Source organism: Accipiter gentilis, chromosome 29 (assembly GCF_929443795.1).
Source record: "Accipiter gentilis chromosome 29, bAccGen1.1, whole genome shotgun sequence".
In the NCBI taxonomy this organism is placed as follows: Eukaryota; Metazoa; Chordata; class Aves; order Accipitriformes; family Accipitridae; genus Astur; species Astur gentilis.
The window spans coordinates 18701707-18728498 of NC_064908.1; the positions used below are offsets into that span (position 1 = coordinate 18701707).

Genomic DNA, 26792 nt, shown 5'->3' on the forward strand with positions numbered 1-26792 from the left:
AGCAGGTGGAGGGACGGAGGGGACGCAGCCTCTCGGCCGGCCGGGGAGATGGAGTGGCTGAGCCAGCGCTGCCCGCTGCTGCCCGCGGCCCAGGGCTGTCCCCGGCCAGGCCGTGGCACCTTGCTGCTGGTAAGTGGGAGCCCTCCGGCGCTGCCAGGGCTGGCTCCGTGCTTGGGATGGGGGGACGCGGGTGACCCGCCGGGGAGCGCGCTGTATGCCAACCGAAGCAACCGTGGAGATGCCCCTGCCTATACCTTTATAAGGGAACCTCTGGGAAAAAAGAAAAAAAAAAAAAGATGATCATGCAGCAGGAATGTACTCTCAGTCTCTGCAGAGAGAAAAGCAAATCTTAGGAGTTTTTTTCCACTTGCACTGAGGAAGCTCACAGCATACTCAAGATTGCCACAAGTTGTGTTTGGTTTGGGTTTTGTTTGGGTTTTTTTTGTACAGAACCTTATCAAAACTAGGCAAAAAGTCCTAACGTGGTATTTTAAACCCTAAAGCTGTTTTTAGTTCACCAAATCCAAAACAAATCTTGCAGAAATCTTAGTCTGTCTAAACTCAACTATCATTTTGCTGGTCAGTGCTTTTCAGTGAAATACTTAAAATCTCACAGCAGGTTTTTTCAGTTTTGTTCACTTCAAAATTTTGGCAGTCATGAGTTTGCTTGGTTTATCAGGTAGGAATCCTGAAGTTTCACTCCTTCACTCTTGCACAATCCCTTGCCAAATACAATTATTCTGGAAAAAAGAGGGGACTTTTATCTTTCTTTTCAGGAAAAAAAAGGGGGGGAAACACCCCAAAAAACAAGAGAGTGGTCACTCTTGTACTAATATTCAGTCAAAAATGTTCATGGGGATTTCCTCATCACATGCACATACATCTTCCAGGAAGATTAATGATCGCGGTGCTGAACAGGTTGGATTTTTTTTTCCTGAGCAGGGAGCATGATTACATTCTAATCTGGAAAAATAGATACACCAGCATATCTCTGTTTGGCTTGTAACTATCTGAGTAGCTTCTGGGATTTGTTGCATAATATTTGTTAAATGGCTTAGCAGAAAAAAGAGCACAAAAGAAGCTCTAAAAATTATTATGAGAAACCTTGTGGTAACAAAGAATATTTCCTCAAGTGGATTGGAAAAGAGGAGACAACCAATATAGCACATCAGTAATTTTCCAAACGGAAAGGAGCTCCTGTCTTTGTGGTGACAAGAGATGTTTTTTTAATTCAATCTTTTTAAAAAAAAAGAACCCTCTGACATTGGCCCTGTAATGGGAGCTTTTTCAGAGGACAAAGGAGGGTGGAAATAAGGGGGGGGGAGGAGGGGGGAAGGAATATATTCTTAGTCTTATAAGCATTTTTTTATCACTGTAGTTGAATAAGGGCCAGATGCTGTTTGTTTCAAAAACAAGACAAAAGACAAAGAGAAGAGCAGCTGTGCAGAGACAGTGAGCGCTGCAGCCCCGGGTACAGGCACCATCCTTCAGCTATTACTCAGCACACCAAATTAACCTTGCTATTCCAGCAACGTCCCCGCTGAGATAATTATATTTTTTAATGTGACTGTGTTTATAGCATGTGAGCACAAAGAGCAGCTAAGGGGCTTGCCAGGAATAGCATCTATGTACAGCAAAACCAACTTGTTGCCACTGCACTGCCAGTCCACGGAAAGAGCATTACTGTTTTCTGCAGCCCAGTCAGACAGAGACAGCCCTACAGACCTGGGCTACATCCATTAGGATTTCTGTTCCCAAAAGGATCCAATTTCACTGTGCTATTAGTATCAGATAATTAAGATGAACTCAAAACCTGCATTTAAGTCTTACCCTCCCTTGCCTGCTGTGTAAGTCTGTATCATAGCCTGGGTGGGCTGCACAACATCTATCAGCAGAAGGCACTAATTGTCCTGGGCTGACAGGGCAGAACCAAAGCTCTCCAGGTCCTGGTGCAGACTGTACTACCCCAGGCTTCCTGGGGCTCTGCTCCCACATTAGGCTCCAGCCCAAATCTGTTTCCCATAGCTAGATCCCTACCCCTACCTGACATACTGCTCTCCTCCTTTCCACAATCCTGGGGAGGCAGAGGGTCCCATCCCCACCGTTTTCCGGAGGGGTGGTCATGCCTCACCCTGGGCACACAGCTAAACGATGGCTGCAGGATGTGTCCTCAGCAGGAAAGATGTGCTTGGTGTGGGAGCCACGCCTGGTGGTTCCCTTCTTGCTCCTTTTTGCAATAGAAATGTATTTTAACAGAGAGAATCAGTGACTTACCTCCTTATCCTTCTTCAGAAAACCAGTCCTGGCTGCTGAGGCTGTGTGGTGGGGTCTGTAACACCCATCAGTCTGGGGTGTGACCTCCCGCAACAGAGGTCTGGGCATCTCTGGGCTGATACAACCTCAAAAACTGACCTTTTCCTGCCCTGAGCACTTGGCACAGTACTAGATTGGCCCCATTGGAGGGGAAAGAATCTCCCTATGAGCAAGTTTTCACTTAAATTACAACTAGCATTACTGTAATGTTGAAAGAAAACTGGAGACTTCCCTTGAGCCGCAGCTATTGTAAACACTTAGTTTTACAAAATGCAGTATTTCACCTAACACCACCATTCATAACGTTTTGCATTTTAGGTGGTGACTCTGTCTTTGCTGATGTACCCGGTGCTGAGGAGTCTCGCTCTTCAGCTGCACTCTGCCATCACTGGCAGCTACATCTCTGGGACCCACTCCATTGCCTTCATCAACTGTCTCAACGAGCAAATTGCCAAGGATATTGCAAGGTATAGAGATGCTTCCCCTGCTTGTCTGCTCGAATTGTTCAAAAGCGGCTTCTTGTGGAATAAAGCTTTTCCTTGTCCCTCGAGAGGATCTGTACTTGCATTTCTACCTGAATGGTGCTCCTTCTCTCTTACACTCTCTTTCTCTCTCTCTGGATCACATATTCACTTACAAAGAGCTGTGCTTTCTAAAAGAAAGCTGACAATTGCCTCTGAAGTCAATGCCACGGTAACATCAAGCCAATTCTCAATTCATTCCACTGCCTTTTGTTTTCAAGACCCATTTTAAAGCCATGGCCCTAAATCTCTGGGTCCTCAGATGGGTTAAGCCCCAGCCTCATGCCCTCTGATCTGCCACAGTCTTTCTTTTTCTCTAGAACAACACAGATAACAATTTCCAGGAGAGGTGTTTATGGAGAGGGACAAAGCACAGTACACTGCTGTGAAAATAAGTAAAAGACAAAAGTGGCCCACAGCAAACACGGAATAAGCACTTGTGAGGTACCACCTGGAAGCCTGCACTCTGCTCACCAGGCAAACTTCAGGGAATGAGAGCTTTACCTTGATTTTTTATTTTTTATTTCTCTTTTAATGTATGAGATACTTTGCATGTATTTTGCATGCAGAGGTTTTTTTCACACATCTGTCAGTCTGTGACTCAATAGATGGTTTGTTCAAAGTACTGAAACTGTGTTGACTGGGGAAATGTTTATGATGGACCATTAAGTTTCCTGCAACACCTCTTGCGCTGTTTTCCCTGCTACCCTGCCGCTTGCCAAAAACTCTCCGTCTTCTGTAAAGTGTTCCTGAACAGTCGTTCAGGAACTGACAGGCTACTGAAAGGGATTTTGTGTCACCTTAAATACTGCAACTGTATTAAGAAATTCAAATAGAATAATATCTGCACTGCTTGATGTCTTCTGAAAAAAGGAGTAACTGTACATGGCTGGTGAAAAGAGCCTCAGTTCCTGAAAATGCTTAATCTTAACAGCTTTGCAAATGTTTTCCACTCTTTGTTCTTTATCTTGCAGGGAAGGGAGAGGAAATAAATCACTCCCCATTGCTAAGATAGATATACGTACTTTGGTGTTTTACTGGTGGAGTAATTATTCCTTTGTTCTGGAATTTGGATGAATGAGCTGTGGTTGTAGAGGATGACACAGGGCTTCTACACTCATTTTCCCACATACTTTTTTCCTGTGCTGTCATGTTTATTCTTCCTTGACATTGCTCAGTGGAGCGCTCACTCTAATGGATCAGTGTGCAAGGAAATTTTCCACTGGCTTTAAGGAAAAGGAGTTCAAGGTTTGTGAAAGCAGATTAGCTGCAGGTAGAATTCAGCATCTGGCTTGTTTGTTGCATCAGTTCTAACTCAGTTTATCTGGATTACTATTAATTTAAAATCCTCAGAAGAAACCCCTGAGTCCACACAGGAGATCTAGCCTCTACCCTGTGCCTGCTGTAAGAAGTTGACCCCTTTGGGCTGGATGGTGTGGCCACTACACCTCACATAACTTATCTAATGCCCAAGGAGCCTGTCAGCCTCTGGTTCCACCTTAGATTCGTGCATATCACTTTCTTTGCTTTTCTGCTTATTAATATTTCATCTGTCTCAATTCAGAGCCTACTGTGAGGCAGGGACAAAGAAACACACATTAAGTACCCAGCCCAAAGATATCATGTATTATGCAGACATTTTCCACAGATCACGTTCAGCTTCTTAGAATGTTTCCCGTTCCCATGGTGGCCGCTTGTTTCCGCTCAGCTTGCTAGAACAAAGTTCAGGATCTCAGTTAGGATCACAGTTTAGTGGAACAGAGCAAAAGCAATTAGAAGGTACTCACCCAAATCAAAAGATTCCTGCACTAAAGTGACTTGGAAGTTGCAGGCAGCAAAAACAAAATGATTTGTGCCATGTGTTTGACATGACAAACGCAGCGGGGATATCTCCGCTCATGCTGCTGCAGTTTGTCGGTCTACAGATTAACTCAAGATGCTCTACAAGCATTAAATGCCTAGAACTGGCTACACATGGTGAGAGCAAACAACCCGGAGCCTCCTCGGATGGCTGGCCTCTCAGGCCATGGTCCCTCTGAGCCATCGGCAGAGAGAAGTCCGTCTCCTTGCTGTGCTTCAACATTAAACCCCATCCCACAAGTTAGCTGGGTCCATGCACTGGTTCTCCAGTGCACTGCTGGAGTGGCAAGATGCTGTAGGATCATCTGGAAGGGCTGCTTTCCTCCCAGCGCCCGGGCTGCTCCCAATTCCTCCCTGTCCTGCAGCAGAGCCTGTGCAGCCCCACAAGGGCACCTTTGCCTTGTGCTCATAGTTGCAAGGTAGAAACCTCTACAAACAAAGAGAGAAAGCAAGGCTGATAACGAAGACGTGCAAAGGAGCTTATGCACATTCAGACAAGAGCCCAGCTTTCCTCATGGGTCAGAGGCCAGGTTGCAAGGCATGATGCAGTTCCACATTAGCACCTTGGCCAGGGTATCTTCAGGTCACAGCCATGGGGGCAGGCACCTCTTGTGCTCCTTCTGCTCGTCTCCAGGAGCACGGCAGCCAGCAACTAAGTCTGTCATATTTTTACAGTTCATAATGTTGTCTTTCTGAAAGCTAAGAGTTTCTTATAGCTTGTTTTGTAGTGACCTCCAGGCTGTATCATACCCTGGATGTAAGGATAATAAATTTTTAACTTGCTCTGAGCCAAAAGCATTCTGGAGGGTATTTTGAATTGGAGTAGTAGTTAATTGGAATGGGTTTCATTCTTTACTATACTAAGAGTTAATTTTTGCCGGTTGTTGAATTGAGCCATCCAAGATCCAGTAACTCCTGCAGTTCAAGGTCATCTAGAAGTTAAATGTTTGCATTGTCAAAGCACTTGGTACAAAGTAGTCCCACTGGTGAGGCCAGTGTTAAAACCAAAGGTGAAGTCACCAGTGCAGATCCTTTAACAGAGCAGCCTGCAAGAGGGACGGGGCCGCCATCTCCGTGAGAAGGGCCCAGACATTGCTGTGGTCAGAAGACACAACATTTGACCTAGTTCTAAAAATCCACCCTGAGATTGCTTCAGTGCTCTTTAATCACTTAAATATCACTTCTGTTGGCAGACCCAAGTAGCTCTGCAATAACAAATCAGCCCACAACTAAAGGAGGCAGCCAGAGGGAAGGAATTTATTTGGGCTTCAGATTTCTAGGACGTTTTGGGTAGAAAAACCTTGATGTTGTTAATTTAACAAGATCCACATTTAGTCTGCTATGCGAGTAAGTGGCACAGTTTGACAGCGTAAATACATGACTGGGACACAAAGCCCTTTGCATCCGTCCCAGCCCCAGTTCTCACGGTCCCGTGGCTCAGGCCCTGCCCTGGTGTCCCCGCAGCGAGATGGGCCCAGGGCTGATGGTGGGCAGGGTCCTCGCACCATGCGAGGCAGAGGTCCTGTGTGCTGCTACAGGCCAGGAGCAGCACCCAACCTTCCTGCTCAGCAGGGAGGGATGTTGGGGAGGGTCCCAGAGCCATGCCAAGAGGACTTGAGCTGAAGCACCTCCAGCTGGAGGTCACCTTTGCCTCTGTTTTCTCAGGGTAATAATTAACCCCAAATCCCACATCTGCAAGGTCAAAGCTGCTGCTGGCAGTCAGGGGTAGCACGAGGGAATGTCCCTGTGGCTGGGGGCGAGCACTGAGCCGCAGCGAGCTGGGGGCAGGCTCTAACTCCCCTTTTCCTGTCTCACCCAGGGCCATCATGGATAAGAAGCTGGCTGCCTACGTGAACATCCTACCGAAGAGCTCGGCCTTGTAAGTTGGGCTGAATATTCCCCAACAGAGGAGGCAAACCCAGGCTCCCCAGGGGGGTGAAGGAGGAGATGGATACCCCACGGTCCCAGGAAGAGGAGGCAGTTTCCAGAAGGCTGCTGGGTCTGTTTGTTGTTGCAGATGGTAGAGACGATCCTCACACCTGCAAAGTGCGCTAAGCTTATTAAGGAGTGCAGATGCTCCAACTGCCAGTGGGGACCATTTATTTCTTGGTTACTTGGCTACACAGAGGTCTAGCAAAGAGCAAGGTGATTTATGGTTCTGAGGCCATGGCGCCTGTTTTTAGCGGATCTAAAAAGAAGCTAAGATAGGGAGCAGAAAAGGCCTTTACAGTATTAAGCAGCAAGGAAGAACAGTATCTTTGACCTTGAAATACAACCAGCCATGCTCTGCAGGTATCCTCAGCCATCCATGCAAAGCGATTGCACTTGCTAGAGGGGTTAATGAACAAAGCCCCAAAACAGCCATTTGCTCATAGAAGCACCCTGGCCTAGCCCTGCTAGAAGAGGGGAGCAGGTCCCCACATCGCAGCCTCCCCACAGGAGGGGTTCCTCACAGGGCACCCCCCCCAGGCTCTCCCATAGCTCAGCTGAGGCTACTGAAATAGGGCAAACCCAGTAATATCCTTCTTCCCCTTATGCTTCGTTCCCTATGAGCTGCAATGGCCGGAGCCGAGTTGCTTATGCACAGCCCTGCCTGCTTCAGCTGGTTTCTCCTCGATGTCCCGCTCAGGGGACACCGCGACGCCTCTGAACGCCTCCTCGCACAGCAACCCAGCGTGCAGATGAAATCACGATGGCCTTCTGTCAACATAAATGTTTTGAAAGGTCATATCTGACTCACAAGAAGTACATCTCCTCTCCTGCAGGGAAAGAGGAAAAAAGCGTGATGCTGCCACGCTCAGCCTCCCAGCTGCAGCCATGCCGCAGTCCCTGCAGGCACCATCTCCCAGCCGCTGCTTGGAGCAGGGCCACCACCACACAGCCCCCCCCCCCGCCATGGCCGTCCCAGTCCCAGGTCCTTTGCCCTGCCGTTCTAGTCTGTAAATCCAGGGCGCACAGTCGCATGCACAGCAGACTTTTGAGGACAGTAATGATTCCTGAGCACCACGTTGTAAAGGAACAGCCACGTGCAGAAAGCACCAAGCAGGGAAACTATCCCCCCCAAAAAGGGGATTGACATGGCTGCACCCAGAGCTGTGCTTGCTGATGCTTCTTTTCTTTTAAATCCAGGTATTTCTGGAAAGGGGAACTGGAAGAATCCACTGAAATACTGCTGGTAAGCGACAATTCCCCATGTCATGAAAATCCTCATCCCAGACAGCCCCAGCCAAAAGGGGTTGCAGGGTGGTTTGGGAAGGGTGACACCAACCTGCCCAAGATTTGGGACAGTACCCAGGGACCCCGAGCACCCCCTGCAGGCATGGCAGTGGTGTCTGGGGGCGGCAGCCTGGCTCAGCCCCTCATCCTGCCACCACAGGGAACATCCCCCAGGGAAGAGCCCAGGAAGGGCTCCCATCGCACCACTGACCGCGGCCATGCTGGATGGGTGCAGTGGAACTGCGCATGCAGGATTGCTCTGTCCCCTCTACTTCTCCCTTGGTTTTTGTTTTGTTTTGTTTTTTACTCTCCACAGTTAGTGAAAACAAGGACATCCAAAATAGGCGAATTGTCCAACTACGTCAGGTGAGGCTCTGGCTCCGTGGGAGCAGTGGGTTTCCTACCCAAGGTAGGCTGCCATCTCATGCTCAGGCTTTGGGAGTCAGGTTCCTTGAGTCCCTTCCCATCCAGGGTGGGGGTTTAAGTGCTCCTGATGTACCTTGTGAGCCAGAAAAACCCAGAGATGGCATTGGCAAAAAAAGAAAATGTTGGCAGGAATATCAACTGTTGGGCTTCAGCCAGCCCTTCTGTACTGGGTACAAGGAGGGATTCTCCTTCTCCTAACACGGATTATTCCCTGGCTGCCTCCTGGCAGGATTTCCTGCATTTCCCAAGCACTGAGTGGTGAGCACAGGCAGCTTTGGGCCAGGGCCCCTGGCAGTCAGCTGCTGGCTGTGGTAAACCCCAAAGTCAAAGCAAAATTCTCACGTGGCAAAAAGAAGATGTGGGTGCTTTGAAGTCAGTGGAGAGCACGGGGCAGGGCTGGCGCACACGGCTGGGAGCGGAGACCTCTGCTTCCTGCGCCTGCGAGTGGGAGAGGGTCTGTTCTGTTGAGGGGCTGTCAGTGACACTGTTCCTCTGCGTCTGTTTCCACTTTAGATCCATCCATCCCTTCGAAATTCCTGAAATCATCAGCCTGCCTATTGACCAAGGAAACCCTCTCTACCTCAAATGGATAGAGGAAAGTGTCCCACGGGACTAACTGAAAAGTGCAGAAAGCACCTTGCTTTTGGGGAAGACTGGGTGAAATTTGCTGAGCCACACTGGTCTCACTGTGCCGGCAGGAGTCACACACGCACAGGGAGGCAGTTTGTATCTTCACGGGCTTGCTATAACACAGAAGCTTGGGATTGGGAATTTCGTTTGCACTCGAAACATCCCCTCCTTGGACTGAACCTGTGCTCCAGGGAGCACCAAGCAGCTCAGAGGCAGCACAGGCTGAAGTGGGGAAGGCCCACGTGAACCAAGGGCTGTTGTAGCATTGCGGATGAGGATCCACAGAGATCATCAGGACACTGCAGCATTTGGGGGCTGTCTCAGGCCACCAGCAGCAAATGCCAGCTGGTAGCCATGGCCTGGCAGCCCCCAACAGCCCCTCCAGTGCCGTACATCCCCGCAGCCAGTGCCTGAAACCCTGCCTGGCCCCCCTGCTCCCCCACAGCGGCTGTCGCAGCATCCTGCACCGTTCTGCTTCCTACTTCCCCAACCTGGCAGCATCAGGATGTGGCCGGGCACCCCAAGATGCACCGGCTCACACCCTCTCCTGCTGTCATGCAATGTGCTGGTTCAAGTCTCAAAAAATCCAAGGAAACAGCAAACTTGAGCAGACACTGCAAGCGTTTACCAGGAACCACAAGCAGCAACGCACTGACCCTCCGCTACCTGCCAAGCCGGGGAGAGCCGGGCTGAGCTGGGCAACATCCACTGCCAGTTCAGGGAAACCAAATGCCAGCAGGACCAGGGCATCCCCGGCTGCAGGGCATCGCCCCAGCTCTGCATCCCCTACCCACGCCTGAACAGTGGCTTTCTACCTGGGCCAAGTTTAACCTTGTAAAAAGATGCTCATGTTAATAGTTTAATGGGGCATAACTTATGGAACAATATTGAGTTATTTATGTGACTGGGAAGGGAATAAACAGGAGTGTTTCTTACCTGGGTAGGCTCACATGTTGTCACAGTTAACAGGCACAGCGTCCACAGTGAGCTGGGCAGCAGCAAGGGCCCATCATGAGTTTGCAGATTCTCTCCAGCTCAGTGCTGACGGATGCTCCACTGGCTCCCACCTGCTCGTCTCAGGCTCATGGAGAAGTGGTACAGGGTGTTTTACAGGCATTGAGCTGTGCCCGCAGGCTCGTGTGGCCCCATCAGCCATCAGAGGTAGCGCAGGGAAGGCTCGTAGATGCAGGAAAGAGAAAACACGAAGGAAAATGGTCTGAGCTCTGAGAGCAGGAAACTTTTCAGTGCTAAATCCAGAGAAACAGGGAACCAGCCAGACACCTTGCCTGGCAAAAAGGAACAAAGCACGTGAAGCAAGCACCAGCACTCCCAGGCCAGGATCTGCACCGCTCCCAAAGCTAAGTTTTGTTTAGCCCTGCCAGGGCTACGTTGTGCGATGTGCAAGTTTTAGGCTAAGATTAAGTGGATGGGGGCCATTTGAGACCTCACCAGTCAGTAGGACTGTGAGTGAGGGCAGCCCCTCTCTACAGACCCCATTGCTGCAAGGGGTGTCCCTGTCCCCGCACCCCGCCAGGCTGCGCCCACACTTGCCCCTTTGCATCCTTCTGCCGTTCTTGTGCTTCACAGCAGCATCTCTCCGGCCGAGGGCACATCTCACCCTGGCATGGAACGTGACCCAGCAGCATCAGCTGCGTCGTAGCAGACACCGGGCATCTGCCCGCTGCACACACTGACCCCCAGTGCCCAAACTCAATAATCCTGAGACCACAAAGACCCAGTGATGTTAAAAAAAAAAGACTTTTTAATTGTACATCAGACATATTAATTACAACTTGGGTATAATGAGAGTTGGTTATTACAAGCAGCAACCTGAACTCATAAATCTTTAGAAGGTGCACAGAGTCATTATAATATCTATGACAGCTAATGCAAAATATACTCTGCAACAAAAATATTTTTAAAGGCTCCACATTCAATTCTCAGCAAGATGCCAGGAGGAAAGGAAAGGGAACAGAGAGGGAGAGGAGAGGAACCAGGGCCACGTGTTGTGGGTGCTCCCATGAGTGCAACGTCCATTGGCACATCCCGCGGGAAGAACCCCGCTTGGCCCTGGCATGGCTCTCGGCAGCCCCCGGCCCCCTAGGCAGCAACTCGGACAGTAACAAGGGCTCTGCAGGCACTCATGAAAGGGCAATACTTTAAGCGATCCTTTGGTGACAAAGCAAAGGCAAGGATGGGGAGCGACCCAGCTGGCTGCAGGAGCTGCAGCCCTCCCTGCCAGGGATGGGGGGTCCTGGCAGCACGTCTCCCAAAAGGACAGGGTGCCTCCGGAGATGCTCCCCTCCGGATGAGCCAAAATGCAGATCCTCAGAGTGCGAAGCACCTCTCCCCAAGGCACATCTGACCCTGCTCGGCTCAAACCATCTTATGGTTGCAGCTGGACGGAGCCTTGTCTCCCAGACCTTGCCCCGCACAAGGGGCCAACAGCTTCTCCAGTGAGCACAACACCAGGCAACTCGTCAGAAAGGAGTTAAAATGCTTTTGCCTGTCAAGCCAAATATTCAGGCTCCTAGTATGGGCACTGAAGCAGCTCACACCTGGCCCAAAGCCCATGGGCACGTCCCGGGGCTGCAGAGAAGCTGCTGCTCTGCACCACGGCCCCACACAAGGCATTGTCACCAGCACTGTCACCTCACAGCTGCACAAAGACCCAGTGCCTGCTAGTTGAATTAAAACATCTGGCAAACTCCCCCTTCATGGGTGTCCCACTACATTACTTTAGCAGTAGCTGAAGCCAAAGTTCATTTTTAAGGACCACACTTTGGCCTCTGGTTTGCAAACATCACCTGCTCCCTCATGCCGATTACACTGATGAATTTTTCCCAAGGAGTTTTTCCATAAAACAACCTTTTCAATTCACCCTCTGGTCGGCAGATCCCGCAAGCACGTGTACGAACAACGATGGGGCTATAGGACAGGGAGTGCTGACAGAGCAGGACCACGCAGCCCCCCAGCATCGCCCACCCTCAGTCCCCATGGGACAGCCACAGTGGCGATGGGGGAGAGACAAGGAGGACGACATTAAAAATATATATCTCTCTCTCTTAGAAAAAAAATCTAACAAATATGTCTGATGATAGTAGAATTTTTTTTAAAAAGACAACCGCTTTGCTCCTGAACAAGCTGGCAGTATTGCTTTAGTTAAAGGAGGAGGCTGCTCCTTCTCTTCTGCAGACAAACCAACCCCACGTGTTCACTAACATCGACACTACACCAGTAACAAAGCGCAGCCACTCTCCAGCAAGGCACAGCCACGAGGCCACAGGGATGGCCACGGGGACCCCAGTACAGCCCCCTCCCCGTGCTCCCGCCGTCCTCTTCGGCCTTTTTGGTTTGTCTGCTCGTTTGGCACATTGAGGATGAAGATTCCTGTGGGAACAAAGGCCTCGGGCTCCAGTCTGTGAAATGCCCGTGGTGGTTTTAAGGCAAAGGCGTATCTTTTGGCCGATCTCTTCCAAGACCATGATTGTCAGAACAGGGAAACAAAGCTGGTGCGTCACACGCAGTCCAGGTTGCGGGACGAGAGCAACCACGTACGTCTGCCCCACGGCCACGAAAGCTGGCTGCATTTGGGCTGTTTACGCGGCATTTTCCTCTCATTTAAAATAAACCACATTCCTTTAATGAATGGATTTATGAAGAGGAGGAAAACCCCATATACTGGCTCTGGCGAGAGTTGCCCACAGTTTCCTATGGGCGCAAGGACGGGCTGTGAAAGCACGGGTGAGGGAGGTGCTTTTTGCTTTAGCAGCAGGACCTCCTCGAGTCTGCTCTGTAAGGCTTGGACGTGGGGATAAGTCAGGGTGTGCCGGGCACCGGCACGACATCCGTCTCCGCGAGCAGGTTGTGGGGTGCCCTCCAAAGGGGCTTCCCCAAGGGGTGCCCAGCCATGCCGGGGGGACCCTTCTGGAAAGGCCAGACCCCCTCGCTGCTCTTACCACCACCGCGACGGTGCCTCGGGCTCGGCCAAAGGCTCCATCAGGAAAGCGCAGCTGGGCCACGCTCTTTGCATATACATGGCCATTAAAATAACAATTGTTAAAGTAAAAAAAATAATAAAAAATACAGCGGCAAGGCTGCGGGTTTCACCCCCAGGCAGCACCGCTGACGGCACCAGCTCCGGCACTGCCTCCATCCGTGACGGTTCCCGGGGAGCCGGCCCCGGCCGGGACCCCCAGCACAGAGGGGTCCCAGCCCTCCCCGCAGGCCAGCGTCCCTTCCTCTACTTCACAGCGAGGGTTTCCCCGTCATCCCGATCTCCTCTGGTTTGGCTCCGGGAGAGGTTTAGGGGCTGGCGGGACTCAGTAAGGGGTCGTGCCTTCCCACTCCACCAGGTACTGCACCTTCCCCTCCAGCGTCACCCGCCGCGCCAGCACCTGGTACTTCTCGCCGCAGACCAGCCTGCCCGCCGCCCCGAAGTAGCTGCTGATGGAGGACTTGAGGTGGGAAAGCGAGGAGTCGTCCTCGCTGATGCTCTCGAAAGTGTGTCTGTCGATGCCGTCGTCCGGGCGGTCGGGGCCGCAGGCTGCCTCGCTGCCCTCGGGGGTGCCCCCGGCTGGGCGCCCACCCGTCGTGTCCCCACCTCTCCTCTTCGCCCCCGCCGAGGCGTAGGCAGGAGCTGCCAGCTTGCGCTTGCGGCTGCCCACGGTCCTCTGGCTGCGAGGGAGGGGACAGACGAGGGGTGAGGGCAGCACCCAAAAGGTGCCCCACCACCACCACCACCACCACCACCACGCTGGCTGCGCCTGCTGAGCCTGGAGGGAGCACACTGGGAATTCGGGCGAGCCCAGCAAGGACGGACGGCTCCGACCCTGCACACCCAGAGAGGCAGCGCCGCTTTGGGACCACCAGCCTGTTTTGGGAGGCAGGGAGGAAAGGCTCCCTGATGCGGGACATCCCTGTGCCAGGACACAAGAGTGCTGCAGGGGGAGAGGGGCAGCCCCTCGCCCCCCTGGCCGTGCCACCGGGTCCCCTCTTTGGACGGGGGCGAGGGGGCAGAGGCCTCACCTGGACTCGTAGGAGAGGCTCGTGGTGGCCGAGCCCGAGGTGCTGGCGGCATCTGTGGAGTCCACGTCCGACAGGAACGTCTGTCCCGAGCTGGCACTGGGGGACGGGATGCAGCATCGGCCCCAGCCCGGCGCGAGGAGCACCGCGGCCCCCCACCGCCTCCCCAGCCCTGCCTTTGCACTTGAGTGTTTAAACCTCCCTCCCTCGCCACCCGCACCCCCGGGGCCGGCCACACGGACCTTTTCAGGCTCTGAATTTCATCCAGTGTGAAGTCAAAGATGCTGGCCAGGTGGTGGTTGGTGCTCCAGGCGGAGGTGAAGTCGCTCTGCGCCGCGAAAACAAGCTCACTCGTCACTGCCGAGCGGAGCGGTGCTGCCCGCGGCCCCGGCATCGTCACCCTCTGCCCAGGCACCACCGCGCTCCTTCCCACGGCCCCTGGGAAGCGGGCTTGGCACAGAACATTTGCAAACCCCAGGGCGAGGGACGGGGGCTCTCCCTGCCCGCGGGAGCGGGGGAACCTCGCGGGGAGCCCCAGGGATGGGACCGGGGGTGCAGGGGTGTGGGGGTGTCCCACTCGGCTGCCAAATCCCGGGATGGTCGCGCAGAGGAGGGGGTGAAGGACTCACGCTGGGAATGGCGTCCTCCAGCAGGAATTTGGCCCTCTTGCGCCGTGCCGCTCGCCGCTTCTGCTGCTGGAGCTGCCGCGGCAGCAGGCTGCAAAGCAAGGAGGGGGTGAGGCTGCCGGGTCGCCCCAGGGGAGTGCAGGCACGGGGTGCTGCGGGGGGGTGCCCGGGCAAATTTGGCCACTCACCTGTCTTTATGGACATATTTGCTTTTTCCCCTCTTCTTCAGCTCGCAGGAGCCGCTCTCGCCCACGCCGGGGGCTTTCTCTGGCAGCACCTTGCTGGGGGGGTTCGGTGGGACGCGGATCCGCAGGCGAAAGATGCATTTCTTCTTTTTTATTTCTTTCCCACACAGAAACCTGGGTGGCAGAGGGGAGGAAACAGCCCTTAGCCGGGGGCAGGGGGGGGCCACAGGAGCATCCCGCATCCCGTCCTGTCCCCATCCCTCGCCCCACCGTGCCCGGGGGCTCACCTGCTTTTATAGCTGTTGAGTGCATTGAGGAGGTGGGGGCCACGCTCAGAGATTGGGGTGCCCGTCAGCTGCGGAGAGACAGCGGAGGTGAGGCAGGGCTCGGCGCCCGCTGCGGTTATGCAAAAACTAAACAGACGGGGGAACTCGAACTCCGGGTTTCGGCTCCTGCCCAAGGTCAGGGAGCGAGGGAAGCCAAAGCCCAGAGCCACCCGGGTTTGGCATCGCCTGCCCTCGGTGCAGGGGAGGGAGGCGTCTGCAGGGAACCGATCCGTCCCGACGCGGTGACAGGTTTCCAACATGCCTGGGTTTTAGCACTTCTCCCAGCTCTAGTTCCGACCGGGAAACTTGCCAGGTATGACACCCGAACAAAGGGAAATCCCAGCGCAGAGGAAGGCGATTAAGCTAATTCCGAGCAGGAGCCGCCCGTGCCGAGCACTGCACGAACCAGGGGTTTTGCAGAGATGCCCAAGCTCGTTGGCGTGGGGCTGCTGGCGCGGTGGCACTGCCAACACGCGGGCACATCCCTTTCCACCATTCACCCTCTGCCTGTCCCAGCTGCGCCCCAGCCCCAGGAAAGATCCGTCGGCTCTGCCCAGGGCTCGGCGCTGCCTCCTGGCTCCGGGAGCAGCATCCTCCGATGCTGCCCGATGGGGACACCCTGCTCCGACACCGGCCCCGGGGTGGGTGAACTGTCGTGTGTTCCCAGTGGGTGCAAACCCCCAGAGATACTGGGCAGGTGTTTTAAAGCTCCTTCCCTGCCGGAGACCGGCTGAGGAGCAGCCGGCTTGGGCCACGGTGAGCGGGCACTCCCAAAGCTCCGACCCTTTCCCAACAAGCAAGATGCAAACACGCCTCGAGGTTGGCGGCCGCTGAGGGGAAGCCAACCCAAACAAGGGGCAGAACTCGCTGCCCCACCATTTCACCACGAGCACTGCCCTTCGCCGGCCAACCTGCCCCAGCCTCAGGGGCTCGGCTGCCACAGGAAAGGAGGGTCCAGTCCCTCCCAGCCGAGCTTTCGGGGACAGCCGGCCGTGACTTACGTCCCTGGCAGCACCTCTCCCTCCCCGCGGCTGCTCTCCAGCCTGACCCCGGGCTGCGCGTTTTTACCTTCCCGAGCTGCAGCGGGTCCCAGTGGTGGTTCACGAAGGCCAAGATCTCCTCAAAGTCGAAGTACTTCTTCTTGCTCTGTACGCCCAGGTTGTAGAGGGCGAGATGGACGACATCCACCCTGCGGGAGCAAAGGGGGCGAGAGGGTCAGCAGCCCACCCTCTCCCCAGCAAGACGGTACCCACCACGACGCTCTGCTCCGCCAGCGCTGCTTGAGCACAGCGCCCAGCACGACCCTCCCAAAACCTTCTCGCTGGAAGCTGGGACCAGTCCCATACTCCACGGGGGTAGCGACCCTGGCCCAGACACATCCCACGGGATGCTGCAGCCAGGACAGCATCCCCTGAGCTTTGGAGAGGGGTGGGACGCTGCCCACAGCTGGGGGGAACACCAAAAACCAAGACCCCTGAGCCCAGGAGCTGGAGGACATGCTGCTCCCAGGACGAATGCCCAGTTTTCCAGCTTTTTAATAAGCCCCAGCCGTGTGCTCTTGCTGCAGTTAAGTACGGGAGCAGGATGGCTCTTGTTCACATGAAAACAGACTGTCTATTTTAACAACCAAATCTATCCTGTGGGATTTTACACTTGCATCTCTGAAAATGAAAGCCAAGCACCACATCGTGCAGGATTTCCCTTATTCTTCTTCCAGCCTGCTGTGCTGCTCAGTGCAACATCCCCGAGGCAGCCGCGTCCCAGCAGCGCGTTAGCACCAGCACCGCAGACAAGCACAAGGGGAACAGCAGGGAAAAGCTGGGCTGCTGGCACAGTTCATATACTTTTAGACCATCAAGGTACGCTAGAAAGTACCACTTGTACACTTGTATTTAATCACAGAATTTGACAACTTGCCACCTGATAGCTTTTTGCACTTATCTTCTGGCAAATTTGTGCCTTGGCTCCTGGACAAACAGTAGGTTTGGGGCTTATTGAGAAACAGCTTCCCTGGGAAACAGCACCGTGGGGCTGGGCAGGAGAAGCTGCACACCCGGGACCCGCAGCCGAGCAAAGGCCCCAGCTCAGGGCCGGGCTGGGATGAGCGGGACACGCTCCATGAACTCATGCCGCTGAAAGCCAGCTCCGGGGCTGGCCCCAGGGCGAGGGCTCGGCAGCACCCAACACCGGCCAGCCCGGTGCCCTAAGGCCACCCCGGCACGTTCCAAAGGAGCTGGGGCCATTTCTTACCATCTCAAGGGCAGGCGCTTGATGTATTCAGGTCCCTGGTTGCATACGGAGCAGAAAAACACATAGAACCTGGAAAACAGCAGGGAGGGAGAGCGCTGGGGATGGGGGTCGGGGTGAGGACAGTGCTCCAGGTGCCAACAGCGACAGCACGGCCGGGAGGAGCGGGGCTCTGCGGCATCGGGATCGGGGAGATACAGCCTGGGAATGCATCCGTGCACGAGCAGCTCCAACATCCAGCACCCACCCAGCAAAGTCCGGAAGGGACGTACCGGTCTCCGAACATCATGGGGTCGTTGAGGCACTGGGTGCAGGCTTCGTGGAACCACTGCCGGCAGCGGTAGCACTGCAGCATCTTCAGGTACCACCTGGGGAGGGAGAGGAGGTGGGCGATGGCGAGGGCAGCACGTGGCAACCACTGCCCCGGCCCCCTCCCAGGCACGGACCCCCTGGCCAGGGGGACCAGAAAGTCTGGCCCTAACTCGTATTTTCTGCCACCACAGAGGTGGGTGCAAGCGGTGCCTCCGGGAACAAGCGGAGACCCCGATGGCAGAGGCAGCACAGGCAGCAAAGCCACTGGCCCCAGAGCAGTCCCCTGCAAGCTAGGGACTTCTCTCTCGGGGGCAAAAAACCCCCACCCCGATCCCATCTTCCTTTTGCCAACGTTTTTTCCCCACAAAACCAAACGCAACGACCCTCCCGGCCCGCAGGCAGGGGGCTTACTCGCCGGGGCCCCCGCAGTAGCAGTAGCACTGCTGTTGGTTGGTCCGGTGTGGGGAGTCCCACTCCAGCAGGTCGGGGTTGTAGGACAGCACCATCTTGACGGCTTGCAGCGTCTTGGCGATGGCTCCCTTCTTCAGGGCCCCCCCCTTCTGCGGGAGCGAGCAGGACAGAGTGGGGGTCAACACAGCCGCCCGGCGGGCCGCATTCTGCACCGCTGCACCGAGGGCGGGCGGCACGCGGAGCCGACGGTCCCGGGCAGCCCCACTCACCCGCACGGCCAGGGCGAATATGCAGCGGCGGCAGAACCACGGCGTTCCCAGCGGACCCTCGCCGCCGCTCGCCACCGGGACGTGGCACTGCTGGTGATAACCTGCGGGAGGGCTCGGCGTCAGCGCCACCGGTCCGGCCGGACCCTCGCCCTCAGGGTGACGCGCCCGCACTCACCCAGCCCGCACTTCCCGCAGATGAGGATTTCGTTCATGGGGCCCGACGTCTTTCCCAGGCAGACGTTGCACTTGGGTTCCTCCCCGGGGACGCCGGCTGCGGGACGGGTACGGCAGAGTTGGAAACGCGCGAGGCGCAGCCACGTCTCCGTGGCGCCGGGAAGGAACCCCCGGCCTGGCGGTGGGAAGGGAGGAACGGGGCAGCACTCACCATGCTGGATGTCCTTCCAGAGGACCCAGTACTTGGAGTTGTCCTCAAACGTGACGAGGCAGCTCTGCTTGGAGCCGCTCACCTGCGGGGAGAGAGCGGGAAGAACCGCCGGGCGTCAGCTCCCATTCCCGGCGCTTCCCCGTTTTCCCTGGTGAGCGGCCCTGCCTCTCGGGGCTGTGGGAAGTCGGGTTTGGGCTGTGATCCCCAGGGACAGGACGTCAACCCAAAACGGTGCCCCTGACCAAAGGCATGTCGCGGCCCAGGCCAGCACCCCTCCGAGCCGCGAGCCAACCCAGGGAATGGGGCTAGCTACACGTTGGGTGCCCACGCTACCCTTTTGGGTGCCCACGTTACCCTTTTGGGTGCCCACGTTACCCTTTTGATCTTTCCGAGGTAATAGAGCCCGTCGGTCCAGCGGCACAGCACATACTGCCCCTCCGTCAGCTTGACCATGAGCTCTCGGCAGCCGCTGCCCCTCCGCGCCGAGGCGGCAGCCGGGGCTTGCTGGACACGGCCAGCGGCCGCGTAGACATCCCGGATGATGGGGTTGAGCTTGGCGGTCTCCATCAGCAGAGCCTGGAAGGGACGGACGCACACGCTCGTCGCCCTGCCCTCGCGTCGCGACACAACGCGCCCGTCGGCCGAGCAACGGCGTCCCGGAGGGTTTTGCCGGGGAGCATCGAGCCCGGGGCTGGTTCAGCCCCACCAGCGGGGGCTCAGGACCCGCAAAGCAAGCGCTGACGAGCCGGGTTCATTTGCGGGAAATCCAAGGGAGCAGCCGCAATCTTTGCTACCGTTCAGCAAGAGTGAATTAACCCCTCAACTGCCTCGGCTCCCGCAGCACAGAGCCACCCCGCCGCGGGGCACGGGGACACGCCACAGGCCTGCACGGCCTCAGCCTCGGCAAGGGGCACGTGAGGGATAATAGCTTTAGATTTAACGGGATCTTTTCTAATTCACAGTTTCCTAGCGGTTTCGCGGGCTCCCAAAGCAACGGGACGGCTGCACGAGCGGGGAAGCGGCAGCACTACACGCAGCGAGCGAAACCGAGCGGCCGAGTTTCGCCGCCGGAGGGTTTGAAGCGCGCAAGGCGGACGGAGGGTGCTCAGCCGGCAGCCCCCACCCTGCAGCCGGACTTGCGATCCTTAACAGACGTCGCTAAGTTGACCTGAAAGTCACTTTTTCCCCCTGCTTTGCCGCTCCCGTCGCAGCGACACGCGTGACCTCACGCCGCCGATCACGACCCCAAAACCTCACCGTGCTGGAAGCGCTGCCCGCATCGTGCTATCAATAACGCTCTCGTTTCTCGAGAACAGCCTGAACGGGCAGGAGCGATCGAACTTACGGTAAACCGGGTGCGACCGAAAAAAAAACCCCAAAACCAAAACCCAACAAAAAAAGCGAGCTCCTCCGGCACCGGGGCTGGCAGGAGCCGCCGCAGCGAGCTGCGACATGTCACCCAGCGGGATTTTCGCGTCGGGAGCGATTGATTATGAAAGCGGAGGCGGCTCCGCGCCCCCCCCCCCCCCACCCCTTTCCCCGGAGAGCGCCCGGCGGGGACGGACGGACGGACACACACACCGCTCCCGCCGCTTCCCCCCCCCCCCCCCGCTCCCTCCACCCAGCCCCGCGGTCACGGGTGGGAGCTCCCACGCCGGGCAGCGGGACCCACGGGCAAGCAGTTTTCTTTTTTTTTTTTTTTTTGGGGGGGGGGGGGTGGTGGGGGTGTCACGGAGCCGACCCCTCCCTCCCCCCGCGGCGGGTCCGGGCCCGGGAGCGGCTCCGGCGGCACCTGCCGGGCGGGAGCCACCGCGGGCGAACCCCGGGAGCGGCGACCGGGCCCCGCCGCCATTGGCTCATTCAAAGGCGCTTTCGGCTCCCGCCCGGCCCCGGCCCCGCCGCCCCGGGCGCTCCCCGCCGGGGCTGCCCCCCCCCCCCCCCTTCCTCCTCCTCCTCCTCCTCCTCCTCCTCGCCACCCCCCCCCCCCCCCCTCCCCCAAACTCCCCGCTCTCCCCTCGGCGCTGCCCTTACCGCCGGGCCGGGTCAGCCACGCCGCCCTCTCTGCCGCCCACCGGGCCGGGTCAGCGCCCGCCCGCCCGGGGGCCGCGGCGGGGAACGGCGGCGGCGGCGGCGGCGGCGGCGTGGGGCGGGGGCAGGGCGCGGGGCGCCATCTTCCCGCGCTTCCCCCCGCGCCTCCCGCGGGCATTGACGTCCCGCTTATGCAATTAGCGCGGGGCCGCCTCCGCCGCCTCCCACGGCTCGGAGCGCGGCGGGCTGGCACCCAGCCGCTCGGCACGGCCCCGGGGGCCGTGGGGCCCTGTGGGTGGGTGTGGGTGTGTGTGTGTGTGGGTGTGTGTCCTCCACGACCCCCCGGGGGGTACCTGCCGCTGCCCGGCGTGGGTATCGTCCCACCCCAGAGCCCCCCCCCCCCCCCCCCTCGCCGGGGCACCCCACGCGAAGCAGCAGCAGCAGCAGCATCCCACCCACCCGCCTTCTGTTCGCGCCCACTCACCTGGGGGTCCCCCCGGGGGGGGGAGGGGGGGGCACCCAGGGCCGGACGCGCACCCAGCGCCCATCAAAGGGTGACCCCCGCCGTCACCCTCTGCCACGCGCAGGGAATCTCCCTGCCTGTGTCCCCCCACGAGTGACTGTGTCCCCCCCCCGTGTTCCTCCACGAGGGACTAGAGGCATCCCCCCCCCCCCCCCAGCCCCGGCCTCCCCAGGATGGGGTGCGGGCAGGGGCGCCCCGGCTGTGCGGCATTGTCCCGCGCGCGAGGGAACAACCTGTGCTTGTCGGGATTCCTAGAAACGGGGGTAGCCTTTCTCTGAATCTCGACAGAGAAAATCAATCACTGAAAAAATGCTTCGCTCGGTGCCAAGAAGAAATCTCAAGGATTTGCTGTTTGTTGGAAAGTGCTGCCAAAAAAAGAAGTGTTTTCAGGCCTGCTGAGGCAGTAGAGAAGCCGATTCCCGGTGTAGGGTCCGGGCCGAGCGCAAGCAGAGTCGATACGAATTTTATCGCCTGTAATCGATGAGCTCCGCGCGGCACCGTGGGGTGGCTTCCCCCGTGCTGGGGTTCACGGCGCACCTGCAAAAACGCTTGCGCTGCCAGCGAGCAGCTCCCTTGGGCATCAGGAATGAATGGCACAGTGCTGAAACGCCTTTTAAACACCTTTTGTGTAGACCTGTCGCCTTAGAAATAATTTGTTTTTAATCAAACTTTCCCATAAAACGTGGGGGTCTGAGCGTTCCCTGCACTGCAACTGGCCCTTGGCAGCGGGCAAGCGATGCTGCGTGCGCGAACCTGACGGGAAATGCAGTTCCCCGAGCGATGCGTACCGTAAGGCCGTTCTCCTCTTTGCAGTTCTCGGTGCGTAATGCAAAGCCTAGCGCAACGTGAAGACGGCGGCGGGCGGGGGCCCAACATGCCGTGCCATGCCGTGCCATGCCGTGCCATGCCAAGCCGTGCTGTCCCTACGCCCACCTGGCTGGGCCCGTGTTTGCAGAGGTTTAGGCAGCTGAAAAAAAATGGCAGCTTGTTCCCCGGCATGAAACACCATCCTTTGCCTTCACAAGGAACCTGACGCATCTTCAAAACAGTCAAACGACCAAACTCTGCGGTGAGTCATGATGTGTTAGCCGTGAGTCACCGTGGGATTAAAATAACTCTTGCACCATAGCTCTCCCCCTGGACAAACACCGTCGCTCACTTCACTGCAGTTGGTGGTGCTGGGTTTGACCGAAAGCGAGTCGTGGGCTGCGCTTGCGGAGCGGTGCTCCTGTCCCAGCCTGTCCCCACGTGGTGGAGCAGCCAACGGGGACGTTCTTACACCCTCCTCCCCAGCCGCCATGCTTTATGTTTGCAGCATCTTGGGTTTTTGCCATGGGAATGCAGATGATGGGACATGTAAAACGCTGGATCAAGTTCATCATGGGTGTAAGCAGGGATAACCTTACCGAAAACCCTCTGGCACGGAGAGAGCTCCCCAAACCCAGCACCTGCCAATGGAAAGAGCACAGTAACATCGCCCTGGAACAAATGTCCCAGACAAAATTAAAAAAACAGGGGGATTTGAGATGCGTCCTCTATTTCCTAACACGGCCGAAGCCATGCAATCGCATTTAACTCTGGTTTCTTTGCGGGTGCTCCTACCACACCATCCCCATCGAGCCTGGCCTCGGCTCCCGCTGCAGTGAGCTCTTGGGTGCTGCCTTCCTCCTCCTCTTCATCCTCTGCGCACCCACCCGGCTGTTCCCACACACCCTTGGGGAGTCGGGGGAGCCACTGGTGACCCCGTTTCTTTGGCACCGTGCGAAGGCTCATGGCCCCTGGCTGCCCCTGGAGCAGGCGCAGTGGTCGGACACAGCTGAGTGACTGGTTTCGCACCGGTGGGGCTCCAGGGACCTCGGTGGGACGATGCCTGACACGCTCCGCTGGGGAAGGAGCACCCACCCAGGCCCGTGCCGACATGAATATTTCTGTGCCGCTCTCGCATCCCCAGCTGAAGAGACCTCGGTGCCTCGGCGTGCAGAGCCGGCAGAAGATGCTGACCTGCTCTCTGTGCCAGATAAAGCAAGGAAGGCCCCGTGTAAATCAAGTCATTAGACGCAGACTATTCTGTAAGCAAACGAACAGAAAGGAATGAGACCCCGAGCAAAGGTGCAAAGCCGAGTGCCGGCCATCCTCCGCCCTCCTCGGTCGGGGAGCGGGGCCGGCGTGGGCTCCCAGGGCAGGTCGGCCCGGCTCCTTCCCTGCTATTGAATTTCCGAACAAAACCATTTGCAAAATGATTTGAATGAAGCCCCAGGTAGCTAACTCCTCCGACACCCCCATTTTGTCCTTAAAAACTTTTCGCCTCCTTCCCCCGCACCCTGCACGTGCAAAGGTGGGGAAGGTGCTTTCCCGCTCGCCCGAGGACGGAGCAGCCCGGCCGGGGGCCGGTGGGAGCCCTGGCCGGGGCAGAGCCTGCGGGGTGAGCAGCTCCCGGCGCTGCTTTTCTTTCTGCTTTGAAAACTGCCCAGAAATCGGGTAGCTTCTTTTCACAGTGTTTTTCTTTCTTTGAAAACAGGAGTGGGAGGAGGGGTTGTATGTTGGCTTGTAGTCTTGGAAACCGAAGCCGAGGAATATTGAATGGAAACCCAAACACGAAGCTGCCTATGAACTGCAGGCCTGATGTGGAGATAGGATCTGCAGAAACAACTCGCGCTGGCTGCAGCCGCTCCGGAGCCTCCTACGGCCGAGCGATGCAGGGCTGCGGCGCAGAGACTGCGAGACCCTGCGCGGCTCTTGTACGCTGTTCAAAACAATTCGCGAGTGCCATTTCCATCTGGAGATTCAGCTGGTAAAATAGGACACATCCGCGCCAATAAAAGTAGCTACAACCAAAGTAGCTTGAGGCTATTGACATAACTCTCTCTCTCTGGGTAACGCTTCTCTCTGCCCCACGGGTCTCAACCACCTTTTCACTAAGACCATCTGACTGACCAACACGACCAAGTTAAGCTCAAAGCGGCTGCGTGCAAGGTTACGAGTTCTTTTCCTGTCCTGAAGAAGGGCTTATAAGCCTAAAAGTTTGCCTGGTTTTTTTCAGCTTTATTAGTCAATTTTAAAAAAATATACTATATTTCCCTTCAAACCTTGTCCTTGGTCATTTTAGACCACCGTAGCTACAGAAGCACTATGACTCTTTGCCAGCCTAGCCATTAAACACGAAGCAACCGGTCCTGACTTAACTCACTAAAACTCTCTTTGATTTTTCTGCATCATTTGATTTGGTCCAGACCAAAAAAAATTCACTTTGGCTGCTCATTTCTGCAACAGAAGTGATTTGCTGGATTAGAGAACTCTCGATATTGCTCCGATTTCATTTTCTTTCCCAATAAGTGTCATCCGATTCCTTATCAAGACAGTTTTGTGGCTGAAAGTCTTGGAGATGAAAATCAGGAGCCTGTTCCAGGAACACCAGAGCCAGAGCGGAGCCCCGTGTTTGGAAAGCGCCGCGGCTCGATGCATTCCACATGGACGCGGTAATGCTCGGCGGTGCCTCGTGTGCCGCGGCACAGGGGGAGTTAGCTCTTGTTTGAGCCCTTTCAGAGAAAAGTGATATACCAAAGGGCAGAGTCGAACAAAGGTATGGTTGTAATTAGAATCAGAGCAGTTAAATCTGACATTCAGCTGTTTTATGCCAGCTGTGTCTTTAAAAGGAAGAGCATTTAGGCATTGGGTTTCGTGTCTTTTTATTGTTTATTTAGCATGAATTTAATCCATATCCTTTTTTTTTTTTAGCTTAACTTTCTTTGCATGCGTTTATGCAATTGCATAAGACATGAAGAGCTTGTAAGTGTTCTTACAGCTGTGCAAGTTTTATATTAATGGAGCCCTTACATAATTTTGACACAGATACATTATGTACACGTCTGCAGTTCCTGAGCTCAGAAAAGATATCCCCCAAGAAAAAAGAAAGGAAGAAAGAAAGAAAGAAAAGAAAGAAATTAAGAAAGGGAGGAAGAAAAGCCCATTTTGTTCCTGAGGAAAAGTGAAAAACGGAGAGCGAAGATCTATATTTACGCGGGGATATTTGCACTGCCTACCAGCTACAGAACTACAGAAAGCAAACGCCTGTTAGTGCAACTGTAATTACCAGTGTTCAAGAGGAATTTGGGCTGTGCCTGTGCTGCACGATGCTGCGCAGACCGGGACCCCCCCTGCCACCGGCTACCCCTGAGTCTGGGGCACGGCCCCACGGGCGGCTCTGGTAGCCCCTCGCTTGCCCTGGGGGATTTTGCTCCCCCTTTCCTCTAGTGGGGCGTTCCCAACCCACACCCCAGCCTGCAACGCAGAAACGGCAGGATCCCAATCTTTGCTTTTGCTCTTCAGGAGCCGAGGTGAGCCCGGGAGCCAGTCCTGCTCATCCAGCCCACGATGCTCCCGCACGGGCTCCGTCGCGTGGCTTGAGCCTGTGGCTCCAGCGTGCCCCGATGCTTTTCCAGCCTTGAGCAACCTCAAGACCTTTCCATCACTTACGCAGAGCCCACACTAAACGTGCCACTTTCACAAGTTTCATGGCAGTTCAGCTTGCCTCTGCTTCCCGCGAGGCTGGCTCTTACCCGCTGTAAACGGGCAACGCTTCATCCCCGTCCCGTCCCGGGGACGGTTTTACACCGGTGAGCTCTCCACCCCACGAGTACAGCCGGTAACAAATTTCCTCCCTTTGCGGACATATGCCATCCAGGCCTAAGTCGTCCCAAAAGCTGGCTCCATGCGACGATCCTCCTGCAATTTCATACCAAAGAGGTCGAGGCACCTCTGTCCCAGCCCTGCGCTGCGGGACAACGAGCACAGGGTCCTGCAAACTCTGCAGCCTTGCGGCTTTCCTCCCATTTTACTTCAAGGATTTCCCCATTGGGAATCTCTGGCTAGAAAGCAAAGTGGAACTAAAGGGCTTCCAATTAACTTTTTAAATTGATTTTTACCAAGCGGGTCCCTTCTTCCATCGTCAGCCCCGTCCTCCAAGGAGGACGCTCCGGCGAGGGAGATGCCGAGCGAGTTCCCCAGCTCACCCCGTCCTGCCCTGCTCTCGTGTCTGGGGCAGGACAGGCACAGACTGGTATCGGTCACACCGGGATGGACAGAGCTCCGCTGCACCGCATCCTTTCTCCAGGGTATTTATTCGGCTGGTGCCGATGCTTCTGCTTCCCTGCAGCTTGTGCGGCTTCTGTGTGATTTGACCTCCTGCCTGCAGCGACACCGGGCTCCTGCCATCAGTGAAATCCTGGCTGTGCGCAGGATTTGAAGAAAATCAGTGTAACTGCTCCTGGTGGAATCACCCTGGAGAAAAGCACAGAAGCGTCAGGTCATCCACTCTCCGCTGGATCACTCTCTCCACCTGCACACGCACATACGCACACACATATATTTCTGCTTCCCTCGATGCAGACACATAAATATTCTCTCTCGCACACACATATTCACATCTCTCCCACACACTTTCTCTCTTTCCCCAGCTCTCACCCACACACGGTTTTACTCATTTCCCCCCA

At 56.0% G+C, this 26792-nt stretch overlaps 3 protein-coding genes across 4 annotated transcripts; 1 reads left to right on the forward strand and 2 right to left on the reverse strand.

Annotated features, from left to right (window-relative positions):
• Positions 1–9901, forward strand: LOC126052333 (protein CutA homolog). The gene is made up of 6 exons (XM_049832885.1): positions 1–129; positions 2632–2780; positions 6514–6573; positions 7824–7869; positions 8227–8276; positions 8850–9901. Exons 1-6 carry the CDS (start codon positions 49–51, stop codon positions 8950–8952), a joined length of 489 nt encoding a protein of 162 aa, XP_049688842.1. The 5' UTR covers positions 1–48; the 3' UTR covers positions 8953–9901.
• Positions 9902–10644: 743 nt separating this feature from the next.
• On the reverse strand, positions 10645–13972 carry LOC126052382 (PHD finger protein 19-like; the record flags this gene model as incomplete). The annotated part of the gene is made up of 1 exon (XM_049832942.1): positions 10645–13972. A coding segment is annotated over one exon (684 nt), but the record flags the coding sequence as incomplete, so codon positions are not given.
• LOC126052332 (PHD finger protein 19-like) lies at positions 13869–19319 on the reverse strand. 2 transcript variants are annotated; one of them, XM_049832884.1, is made up of 13 exons: positions 19128–19319; positions 18753–18834; positions 18543–18638; positions 18368–18468; positions 18099–18247; positions 17648–17743; positions 17379–17447; positions 16197–16317; positions 15090–15157; positions 14806–14976; positions 14621–14708; positions 14234–14319; positions 13869–14090 (listed from the first exon to the last, which is right to left on the reverse strand). In XM_049832884.1, the coding sequence occupies exons 1-13, from the start codon at positions 19317–19319 to the stop codon at positions 13991–13993; spliced, it is 1419 nt and encodes a 472-aa protein (XP_049688841.1). In that variant the 3' UTR covers positions 13869–13990. The 2 variants fall into 2 exon arrangements, with proteins under 2 accessions (XP_049688841.1, XP_049688839.1); XM_049832882.1 differs by lacking the exon at positions 13869–14090 and having other exon boundaries at positions 14247–14708.
• Positions 19320–26792: the final 7473 nt, after the last annotated feature.